The sequence below is a fragment of the Vanellus vanellus genome (assembly GCF_965231255.1).
Source record: "Vanellus vanellus genome assembly, chromosome: 4".
NCBI lineage: Eukaryota > Metazoa > Chordata > Aves > Charadriiformes > Charadriidae > Vanellus > Vanellus vanellus.
Window position 1 is genome coordinate 72,893,868 of NC_138909.1, and position 12,273 is coordinate 72,906,140.

The 12,273-nt window shown below is 37.5% G+C and overlaps 1 protein-coding gene across 4 annotated transcripts in view; it reads left to right on the plus strand.

Annotated features, from left to right (window-relative positions):
* DCUN1D4 (defective in cullin neddylation 1 domain containing 4) overlaps positions 1–12,273 on the plus strand; it is a 42,981-nt gene that overhangs the window by 6,438 nt on the left and 24,270 nt on the right. The window contains exons 2-5 of one of the 4 annotated variants that reach the window (XM_082482764.1): positions 3,245–3,315; positions 4,243–4,282; positions 10,329–10,358; positions 11,647–11,761. In XM_082482764.1, the coding sequence (XP_082338890.1) occupies positions 3,245–3,315; positions 4,243–4,282; positions 10,329–10,358; positions 11,647–11,761 (256 nt within the window). Of the gene's footprint in view, positions 1–3,244; positions 3,316–4,242; positions 4,283–8,236; positions 8,255–9,967; positions 10,114–10,328; positions 10,359–11,646; positions 11,762–12,273 lie in introns of those variants that run through there. The other 3 variants (XM_082482766.1, XM_082482765.1, XM_082482763.1) reach the window with 3 other exon arrangements.

Consider the following 12,273-nt stretch of genomic DNA (forward strand, 5'->3'; position numbering starts at 1 on the left):
CTCTTTTCAGTATTCACGAAGCAAGCAGGTTTCCTTCTTCTGTTTCCAGGTCAATAAACTGTGTGGTACTTTGCTATAAAATACTATTTTTTTTCTGCAGGGGAAAAAAGCCAAAATATTTCCAGAGCAATTCATGTGCTTTGAAATTCTTGTATTCAAGTGAAAAATAACTTTACACGTGATGGCTTTCTTCATGTAAAGCTCATTCAACCAGCTGTTGAGCGCTTAGCTTCATGTGATGTATCGCTCTTCTCATCGTGGGGCTTGGATGGACAGTTGAGTTGGTTGAACACATTGCGGCTGCCACGAGAGACCATGTTGCTCCCACTTGGGAGGACCTTTCCTGTTCCTTGCTCTAACCCTACTTACCTGGTGTTACATCTCCTTGGTGATCTGATTCACACCGCTGAGCTGGCAGGATTGGTTGGTTTGTTTATATTTTTGGCAGTTAGGATTCCCGGGGTAGTGAGCTGACCACAGGGGTCCGGCAGCTGGCAGGCACGACTCGGAGCTGCGTAGGCATGAGTGGAAGTTGGGGAGGTGGAGGGGGGGCAGAGCGTGTTCCCGAAGCGCACAGTTGCAGCCAGCTGTTGAATCACTTGCTTGTCGTGTTGGCTGTGCCATTGTCCCTTTGCTAATCCTCAAATGGTATTATTTGAGCATGGGAGGTATTATTTTTTGGATTCTGTTTCTTCAGAAACTTTTTTTTCAATTGTGCCTTTTTAAGATATTTTTTTTTTTTCCCCCCAAGATTTTCCTTGCAATATAGAGATAGCAAACACTGTGGCCAGTTCAGAAGGTGGCCTGAGCTGTAATTTCACTTCTAGAATTCATTGGCTTCTGCTCACATGTGCTTTTATCACAGTTGTAAAAGCAGCCTGTTTTCAGTTTTGGGTGATATCCCTACTTTGCAAGCTTTCCCTGTGGAAGAGAGAAAACTTTGGACTCTGGTCCTCAGTCTTCATATGGATAAACCAGTCTTTGTGGAACTAAGGTGTGATGCTTGTTGTGTAAGAGCTGTGAAATTTATTTGTGTAACCCCTCTGAGTCCATCATAATGATGTAACCTATTTTTGAAGTAACAGCTTAAAATTGTAAGAGAATTTCCAGTGGATGTGTGAAACATACTCGTATGAATGATGTGTTTTGAAGTGCCTAGGAATGTTTTATTTCAAAGGCGATACCTAATATATATAATCCTGATTTTAAAATATTTTTTCTATAGTTTTTAAGAGTACCATCTAAAAGTATTGTTTAATATTACTTTAGAATCAAATATTTGCCCAGTGTTCTCAGCTTGTTACCTCCAGGTGTAACTGTTTTCTCTAAAGACGCGTGTTCTTTGTAGATTTTAGCAACAAGGGAAATGTTAAGATTCATATTCCAGAAAGCTTAGTCTGGTCTGGCAGTTAACAAAATAAATCTTACCTTTTAATCTTGCCCTTCTCAGAATGGCTTTTCTGTTCCCCCCTTCCTCCCCCACCTTTTTTTTTAAAGTTCCTTTATGTTGAATTGAAGGTTGGCTAAGAAAATTTGGGTTGTTTTTTTGCAGAATGGCTCTGCTTAGTATTGTTTGACTAGCAAAAATGGAACTTTATTGAGCACTTAATGCAGGAAAACATCTAGCACCCGGTTCAAGATGCAAGATCTTGCTATCATATCTTGGTAGGAAGGTCTGGATTGTCTTTGACTTCATATAGATGAGTATATTTAAAATTGGAAACTCCATCTTTGGCACTTCTGACTTAGAGGAATTGAATTGTTGTGGTGGTGGACTGCGGATAATACATTAAGAAAGAGGTAGCAATTAGAGAAATGGTACTCTCTGGCTAAGATAATACATGAAATGTATGATTCCTAAAGGTATCTTTTGAATTCTTTTTTTATTCACTGTGACAAGAGAATTCCGTAACAAGGTGTGTAACAAGTACACTTACAGCAGGCAGTTCCTTCAGATCCATGTTTTAACTTCATAGCAGTGTGGTTCACTGACTTGGGGATCTGATCTTTAATGATGACTTTTGTTTATCGTTAGATGTTGGGTCGTCTTAAATGTATTTTGACCGCATTCATTAGAAGTGCGAGGGATAGAAATGTGGGAATTACGGTTTTGACCTTAACTTCCATCTTGTACAGCATCAGCTACTGGGCAAAGCCAAATTAAACGCCTTACAGTAGAAGTGCTTTAATGCATTAACTGGGCAGTGACAGTAGGCGCATACAGCTTTTTTACGCACGGAAGAATTTTGCTTAAAATACTTTGCCTATCGTATAGTACATGTCTCTAATTAGAGTGGTTTTGTGCACGAGTTCTAGTGGGGTAGCTAATTTACTTTTAGTTTAGATGGAAATACTGTGTAGTAATTCGCTCTTTGATCCCTGTCGGCTGGTCTGTGTGCAGCTTCTGAGGTTCGTGTTGGTTTGCGTGCTCTCTGACTGGGTCACAGTTGATATTTTTTGTAAATTACTTATTTTCCAGTTTTGTCCTCGGCACATTTCTAGCAAAAATAAGGGATTTAAAAGAATAGAGAAAAATTAGTTTGTCATTTTTTTGCGACTGAAGCAAACTGAAGTGTTTTATTTTTGGAGCATGGAAGCAAAGTTAACATCTATGCTATGGCTTCTTTCATGAAATGTCAGAATATTTTATTTTCAGTTTTATTGGCTGTGGTCTTAACAGCTGCTGTATTGTGATGTTTGGTTCATTATGCAAAAGTCACGTTTCAGCTGTGTAAGTGTATTCCAGTCACTTAGTTTTGCAAGGAAATTAGTATAAAGGCAAGTACGTGTGTATTATTAAAATAATCTTTTTTAAAAACTAGCATTTTTAGGAATGATTTTAGAATGTAACATGGCACTTAAATTGGTTTCGGATTAGAGGGAACAGAAGGACTGGGTAGCATGGAAATTATAATGGCTTCCAATTCAAAGGATAAAAGTTGTAAATATTTATTTTTTATTTTGTTTAATATAATTTTGTATTTAGCTATAGTTCTGTTTTGCTGAGGGTCATTCATGTCTTAAGAAAAATGCACACGTAGGATATCTTTTGCAGATTTCACTTACTGATTCCACTCCGTGTTGAAAATCTTGATGTTGAAAAAGTGTTGAGATGGCTTTTATTTTATAGTCGTGTAATGATTTTATTAAATAACCAGAGTGTATGAAGATCTTGGTTGCTACAGCTGGAAAGCAGAGAGTTTAATTTTTTTTTTTCTCTTTTTTTTCCCCCCTCCCGGTCTAGATTTTCAACTGAATTCTCACCTATCAACACTGGCAAATATTCACAAGATTTACCACACCCTCAATAGGCTGGTAATGACTTGCCATTTTCTCTCAGCGGAATTGCTAGGGCTTTAGTCCAGAATGTTTTGTGATTGAAATCATTAAGTGATTACACTATTAAAAAACCCTATGGCTGCCTTTTTGCCTGAGAGGTTTTGAATCTGTTAAGAGATAAGCAGTATTAGTAAAAGGTGAAAGATTATACTCCGCGGGTCAGAGTGGAGTTTGAGCACTGTTCACTACAACATTGTCTCCAAAGAAGCAGCTTTCCTAGATAGCAAATATTGGTAATCATCGTCGTTATCCAATTTCTTACAGTTCTGGTGGAAAACTAATTGAATGAGCAAGAGTGAAACAAGAGTTTTTTGAAGACTGTCCTTAGCTTGTTTACTGTGCATTTGCATTTGTTTTATTGCAACCATAGCTGGAAATGCCGATATTGCTTCGTTTGTACACTGCAAATTTAGTGGAAAAGACCCTGCTTAAAAAAAGGGGTAACTCATTTCCAAGGTTTCAGTTGATTTTTTTTTTTTTAATCAGTTTTCTTCATAACGTGTGTGTGTTTATCGTTAAGCAAAGCCATTTCTGTGGTAAATGGTAAATTCAATCTTTCTAGTGCTGCATTTATTAATAGAATTGCTCAATATGACAATGCAAAATTCCCCATCCAATGGATAGTTAGTTCCACTTTTGGAACATAGTTTGATATGTTTTTGATAGAAAAAAATTCTAAAATATTTTTTTAATTATTTAAAGATTATCCTTGAACTTTTTAGATAAATTTGCAAGGGTAACTTTTTAGATAAATATGAACTGAAAACACAAAGGCTCTGCAGTCTTAGCTAGATGCTGCTTAAGTAATTAAGATGAATATTAATATCAAATTGAGGTTAAAAGCATTACTGAACAATGAAGATCACCATCTTGTTTAACTGTATCATTCCTACTCTCTTGCAGAATCTGACAGAGGACGTTGGTCAAGACGATCGCCAGACAGGTATTTAATAGGGATGTAGTAGAAATAGATTGAAACAATTTAAACACACTTCATCAAAGAAGTCTCTCTGACATGATGGAAAATTATATTTTAGAAAGCTAAAGGAGTTTTAGAAAAGAGGTGCCAGGTTTTTTTAAAGTTTTCTTCAAAATAGTTGTTTGTGCTTTTAATTTATCCAGTTGTGAAGGACTCGCACAGGTTTCAGCAGTATCTGCCATTTCGTTGTTTCTTAGTGTAAGTACTTTAGAAGACTTCATGATAAATTTCTCTCACTCCTTGGACTCAACCCATTAGAGTAGCAGAACATCCATGTTCTTACAGTGTTTTAACTCTTGAAAGAGGGTTGGTGAGAACTGAGCAGAAGCGAGACCTCTTGTGGCTGTTGCAATGCCTGTGGCCGAGTTTAAATGCTGTGCTCCAAACAACCCAGCTTTTTCCTTGGCTGGTTTTGATGCAGGTTGTTCCTGTTTCTTGAGAAGATTTTCAGTCAAATCTGTCTTCTGTTCAATAAAACATCATCATTTTTCGATGCCTTCATCTCAGGTGCCTGGTACTAGCTTGCTACCATTATTGAGTCATCAGCATTTGTGCTTTGTGACTTGATGTCTTGCAACGTTTGTTACCTCCTTTTGCGCTTGGTACTGATGAGCTGGCGTCTTCCTTGATTTCTTTTTCTTCCTTCCTTTCTGTGGTTCAGGCACGATACCTAAGGAGGAAGGAAAATAACTTACTGGCTTCAAGCCCTGATCGCTCAGCAGAACTGTTCTTCAAAACTGACCATATCTGTCCTACCATCTGCCTCAAAGTTTTTCTCTATCCTGAGGTGCTGGCTGTGTTTGGTGATGTTACCTTGAGCTCTTAAGAAAGCGGAGAGAGCTGTCAGCTCCTCCTGCAGATTTCTGGGACACGTTGGTAAATCTAGTACACTCTTAGCCTAGGGCAATGAGAAGAGATGTGTAGGACTGCATTGTTTGGGATCCAACAGAGCTCACTTAGGGCTTATGTACCCTCCTTCGTACTGTGATGGGTGACTTTGTTTCATAGTTGAACTATCTTACCCTAGCCACAAAAGGCTTCTATAGCATACTTTCCTTCAGTGTGGTTAGTGGTTTGATACTTGAAATTAGCTAATTGTGCAAATGAAAAACATCTGCGAAAGATGCTAAGGCAGGTAGTTCAAGACAGGCTTAATTGTCCGTATGTTAGTACTGATGTGCTCTCCCATCTCCTGTTGGAGACTTGGAATTTTCCCCTTTGTGATCCAGGTGCTCAAACTAAACACATGTACATACTGATTTCATGTAAGAAAATACATTCTGTAGTCTTTGTCTACTTTTGATCATAAAAAGCTGTTGTGAAGCATTGAGGTAGCCCCCTTCTGTCACTGACCCATCCGTAAGAGTAGGTGTGCTTAAGGTATGTATATTATCTCTTGCCTAGCACTTCTGTCATAAGGTCAGTATAAGAAATTAGCCTCTTAATATCTCTATTGGAAGGTGTTTGAGCATGTTACTGATTTTGGTGAGCAGCTTTATACTGACACTCATGGTTATCCTATTGCCTGCATTGTGGTGTTTGAATTAAGTTGTTTCGAAAGCTTAAACATGCCCATTGAACGAGTTTGGGCACAAAATCCCAGTAAAGAGTGTAACAATAGTTGTAAAAGAACCTTTCAAACCAGAAACAAGTATGAAATGAGAACCAAAAGCAGATACTGGCCGGCTCTTCATCTTCAGGTTTTATTCCAGTATTTCTTATGCTTCTGCCCTGTTTTATGTCTCCCTGTAGGAAAAGATGAAGCCCCAATGTTTGCATAACTTCCAGGCAAATTCAGTTGAGGTGTGTGCTTGGTTTTCCTCATATGAGGACAAGTACACATGCAAGGAGCTATTTTGGCCATTGTGAATATAGTACAGTGAAGTTTCCCGTGTCCATTTTGTATGGGACTTCACACTTCTGAAACATCTTACTGGACAGCCTTATGTAAATCTAAAAGGAATTACTTTTGCAAATTTTTTTATTTTGATACGCCTAAATCTTTGGAACTTCTATTTTCCAGTATTACTGACTGCATAGTGAGAAGTGTCAGACCTATTAATTTTGTTGTGCAATTTATAGAACTGCATAGATGCTGTGCATTGAGATTCTATATCCAGAACTTATTTGAAAGTCACATTAATAACTCTGTTGCAAAAGGTTCTTTGAGTGTCGCCAAACCTATCTAAGCTTCATTTTTTAGTTTTGAGATTTTAAAATTTTTTATTTATTTATTTTTAACACTGTGAATCTTCTGGAGCAAGCCTTATCCTTAAAGATTACTATTCGTTTTCTGACATAACTCTCCTGGTTAATGTTATTACATTGTGGGCCCTGCTTTTGTGATGACTTAATAAATGCATATCTAAATTTGACTGAGATTTCTAATTTTTTGAGATTTTCTATTAATTAATTTTCTATTAATTTTTGAGATTTTCTATTTAGAAAACCTGAGTATATCAGATTTAGGTTAATATTTATAATGAGCTTTTAATGCATGTTACATTCATTTCAAAGCAGTTGTTTCTGACCTAACAATAAATGTACTGGACATCTAAATGATTAAGGAAATTATATCTTTTCTAAGTATTAGCCAGATTTCTTTTCTGGAACCAGATCTTAAACATCTAAGAGCAGTGGCAGTTCTAAAATTCCTTCAGTGATTTGGGAGCTAAGATGGACCTTGCTTCAAAATTCCAGTCACCTATAATAATTACAGTCTCATAAAGTGTGTTAGCATTCAGTGTGCATATATATCTGAAAAATAAGGTAGGCTGTAAATATGTCATGGGCCTTTGCCTTTTCAGCTGTTTGTAGGGGTACGAAAAGCAGGCATTCAGATTCTGTAAACAATTTCTTCTAGCTTGGATATGCATTAACTTGGAAAACTGTCTCTAGAATTTAAAATAACAGTTGTTTTTATGTCATAACTACAGATCTAGCAACTTTTTAATAGCTTATAGTCATGATTTGGTTATTAAATTGTGACTTAATTGCCTCTGCAGGCTAAAATGACTTTAAAAGTAAAAGTACGCTTCCTGTTGTCACCTGGCTTCTTTAAAAGAACGAGGTAATGTCTTCAGCAAAAACAAAGATTCGTTGCTGTTCTTGAAGCTTTTTTTGGGAGGGGGAAATGACTTTTGCTTCTACTGTTTTTTTTTGTTGTTTTAAAGAAGAAAACACACTTGAGACCAAAGCAATTCCGTAGTGTGGAATTCAAGATAGAGAAGACGATTTTTCCTTTTACAAGAAGATTGCAAGTTGTTTGATGTTTTGATGAGTATCTTCGTTTTCTCATCTTGTATCTGAAAAATGGTGGTTGTTAACTGTGCTTGTGGTGGTCTTGTTGCATCATTAAGTGAGCAGCTGTATCTTTCCAGTTGCTTCAGCATTCACGGTTTCTAATTATTTTTTCCTTTGAAACATCCCTCTACTTAAGCATCAGAAGAGCAGGATTATTCACAGGCATTATCTAGAGAGAAGGTGAAAATTACATGTCTGTAAATCACTTCTGTAGGGACGCAGCTTGTAGAATTCTTATTTATTGACCTCTGTTTTTCCTTTTTTGTTTGTTCTGGTTTTGTTGCTGTTCTAGGAGCGTCCCTCCCTTGTAGTGATTATCTTGCATATTGTTTTACAGTTCTTAGGGTGAATTTTAGCTCTTGAGTTCATATTTCCCTTCGGTAGCTTTGTCTCCTGCAAATTCTCTCCTGCAAATTTGGAAGTACTGAATAGACCGTTCGGCAAACAACATTTATACTCGGCAGTCTTTTGGCTGATGGTGGCCTATTTGGCAGCCATTTGGAGGTTCTACCTTGCAAATGCTAGCTTCAAGTGTCAAAAAAACAGTGAGAACTAGGAGGGTTCTGCCAATCTTGAGTTGAGACCCAGGAGTAAGGAACTTTGAAGATAATCACATCAGAGAAGCTGCAGTCGGTAAGTAAAGTTCCTGTCAAACTTTGCATGAAATCAAAGGCAGCTGCATGTTCGTTTGCAGATGGTCAGACCTTTGAGAAGTGAAATTAGTTGTGAAAGGCTAGACCTAGAAATTACATTTAGAGTTAGAAATCTCTGTGTAGGAAAGGTTAATATTGATGCTACTTAGTGAACTATGCTGTAAAATAAGAAATTGCAAGAATATAAACAAAACCCCCCAAACTCTGATAGTTTTTAGCTGTAGATGGGAATAAAAGATAAAAACATTCTGCTGGTTTAACTTTCAGAGCTTGTTACAGGGAAATTATAACTGCCCTTCAAATTCAATACACTAATTCTAGTAACAGAAGGAAATACTTTTAAAGAAACATACTGTGTTTTTTACTAGTTTAGAGATCATTCAACAGTTAGAACATAGTGAAGACTTGGTCCAAAGCTCAGTTATTAAGACGTTAAATCTCTGAAAGCATGTACCATATGTTTGTCCACCTGGTGTCTGTGTGTGTGTGTGTTTGTGCGTGAGGAGGGTGTACGTGTGCATTTAATAGCCACTTACCAATTGCTGAGCTATCTCTTTTCTTCCCTCTTCTGTCGGTTGGAGAGCTGCAACTAGATACATTCAAACCAAGAAAGGGTACAAGTTTTTCACATGAGTTATTGGAGAAATTGGGTTATGGTGAATTCTATTGTCAGTTTAAGCCTTCTAAACAAGTTCAGCGATCTTCCTAAAAATGTCCTGTCATTTAATGAGGAAAAGACTTCAAGCGGGAATTCTTGGGTTAAATTCTTTGGTTTGTATGGGTTGCAGATCTGACAAAATTATTTTCTTGTTCTATAACTTTTATTTTTACTTTTATTTATTTTATTTTCATCTTTTGCTACGCTTCTCTTTTCACTGAGGCCTTGCATAATTCTTTTCCCAATCAAATAACCAGTAAACAGGACAAACCCTGGGGGGGGGGGGGGGGGGGGGGGAAGTTGATGTTCTCTCTTGCATTTTACCAGCATCCAATGCCTGTGGCCATCATAAATAGATACTTTGTTTTAAATGCCTACTAAAAAAAAAAAAATCAAATTGCTCTCTAAGGAATGAGATAGCTACAGGTTGTACTCAAGTACCTACATATTTTCCAAAATAAGGGGTTCATTAGCACACGTTTTCATGTGTTAAGTTTAGTGTGTGTTTGAGTCTGTTGGCTGTCTCTAGCCATCTGTTAAGTTCTGCTGTCATCTTAAGTGTTTTTAGCCTGTGTAGGTTTTCAAAAAATACTTACTGGCAGGGTCTTTAGAAACTTGATCTAAAAAGCCTTAAAGTATCACACTTTCAATAGCTTATGGGAATACAGATATGCATTATTATTAATTTGCAGGCATAATCAGATGGAACAAATGACATTCAGCAGGTCAGGTTCTGTAGTTTCTTTAATCCGAGTAGCAAAATGCATTGGGCGTACTGTGAGTTTTTGATGGTCTTTGGTTTACCTGTTCCAAATATGTCTGATATTGGTGAGAGGAAGATAAATATTACTATTGTTAATTTCCTTTTCTATCTTTTTCTGGACAGTGCTTCTAGAAGTATTTTCTTCTGACACAGCCATTATGATTTTTTGATGTTGTAGTAGTTTATGGAGTATAATGGTCAGAAGTTTTTATTGATAACTTGTTAAATTAAAATTTGAATTTACAATACTCTTAAAACTTTCTTTCTAAAAGATAGTGTAGGAGTCGCCATACTTTCCAGGAGAGGATGCTGGAGTGGGGGAACTTCAGGCTAAAAAATGGGCAGAAGTTTTGAATTGGAAAGAGTATTTCTTGAACTAGAGAGATTAATTTTCTTCTTAATAGAAATTCATATAAAGGTAAGACCAAAGAAGCCATACTAAGTGCAAAAGCTTTATTAATTGAAACCAAATTAGTTCATCTTGAGGTAAAAACTGGTTTGAACATCTTGCTTAATACTAGAAAAATCCATACTTTCATATGTATAATAGCTTCAGTGCATGTTTAAAATAAAGTACATATAGCGAAGCCTGTGAGGCTGTAAGGTTCCTTACATATGTTTCTCCTATAACAGGAGAGAGACTTTCAAAGATACGAAGAATAGGTAAGCAAAAGATTGCTGTTAGTATTTGTTGGGAATTGGGCCTCTGATTTCAGTCTGCTCCCTTGGTGTCAAAAAGTAGTCAAAGTGTTATTGCTTGCTTCTGTGCTGTGATTTAAAATAAAGTATTTTGTGGGCATCTTAATAAAGCATAGCTAAACTTGGATGCTGTTGAAGCTAAGAAAAGGTAGCTTAGGCATGCTGGAGTTCTTAGTATTTTCTTGCAAGTTTCTTTGGCATCGCTTTGTGTCTGGATTTTTATACCTCACCTCTCTCTTCCTTTCCTTTTAAAATTCTCTGCATAACACGTAGAGCTTTGATAGCTCTTTGAGCTGCTTTTACACACACCTTTCTCGGGTGTCCGTGTGGTCTTTGGTATATGAAAGTAGGACAAAATTTTGCCTGGAGTGTTAGCCTCCTGTTTTCATGAGACGGCAAAGGCAATTTAAGGACTTGCTGTGGTCAAAGGGGCTGGTCCTGTGCTCTTTCTTGTGCTAATGTACAGAAAGTTGTTATTCTTTTTTGCTTGGGTTAATTATCTACAGGTTTGGTGTGCTGGATTGGCACACTGAAGAGTCACCAGAGACATAGGAATATGAAGCTGAGAGAAGGGGAGGGAAAGACTGCCACTTGATTGGCGTCAGTGTCTTGAATTGGCTGTTTCCTGCTTGGGGACCTTCATTCTTTGAGAACTATCCCGTCCAAATGATACAGCCAGCCACTTATTTTATCCCCTGGTGGTTGCTGAAATGTCTCTCCCCCCCCCCCCCCCCCCAAAAGAAAGAAAACAAACAAAAAACCCAAAGAACAAACAAACAAAAGCTTTCCTACCCCTTGCTCTCTGTATCACAAAAAAACTTGGGGCTTGAAAATAAAAAGGTTCTGTTTTCTGGAGGTGGATGCTCTAGGTTTTGAGTCACAGCTGTATTTCAAAAAGTAATGAACAACTCTTAGAAGTTCTGATTTGAATAAATGACTAAAAATAAGGATGCCTTTTTGAGGACTTAAATACTTCTTCAGGATAGTCTCAGTTCTTGCCTTTTGTTAGACTGAAGTAGCACTAGCACTGCTGTCCATTTTGGTATAGTACTTTTGGCCTTAACTGAAATCTGGTCATACAGCACCGTGTAAAAGTGACATTTGCTGTTGAAAGGAGACCATTTCTTTTGTAATTTTTAAATCCACTAACTTTCTCCCTTCCCTTCCCTTTGTAATATGACTGTTAGGGGACAGTTTAACTGGTCTGCAACAGTTTCATTTCTTGTACTGGTGTTTTTAATTCCCTCTGTAGGAAGTCTCCGGTCTTGCAGTTCATCAGACTGCTTTAGTAAAGTGATGCCTCCAAGGAAAAAGAGGAGACCTGCAGCAGGAGATGATTTATCTGCTAAGAAAAGTAGACATGATGGGTATGTCATCTTACTGTGAGCTAAGACTGATGGAGTATCTAAAGTCGAATAGCTTATATGATGGTGTTTTTAAATACTAATGGAAATGGTATTCAAATTTGCTTGGTTTCTTGATATGGAACCATAGCCTGTGATTTAACTGTGGGATATTGATAAGCACATCTAGGTTCAGTTTGCATTGCACCTTTTTTCTAGTTGTACAAGAAGCTTGTAGGGAACTTCTCCTTGCTTTAGTTTGCCAGCTGTCAAAATAGACACATTTGTTTGTTCAGAAACAACTTCTAAGAAATACTGTAATGTCTTCCTGTATATACACATACGATCTGGATTGGGTGTTCTCAATCTACAGCCTGTTAGAAAAGTGTATGTAGTTGTAGCCCACTGAGTTCTTACTTGGAGTCCTGCTGGTCTCTCCCTGTCATGTTACGATTTCATGCTGATCCCGTAAGGGAAGGTCGAAGATTGTCCAGGCAAGGCCATGGCCAGTGGTGACTGAGGCGGTGCCGCTCAGC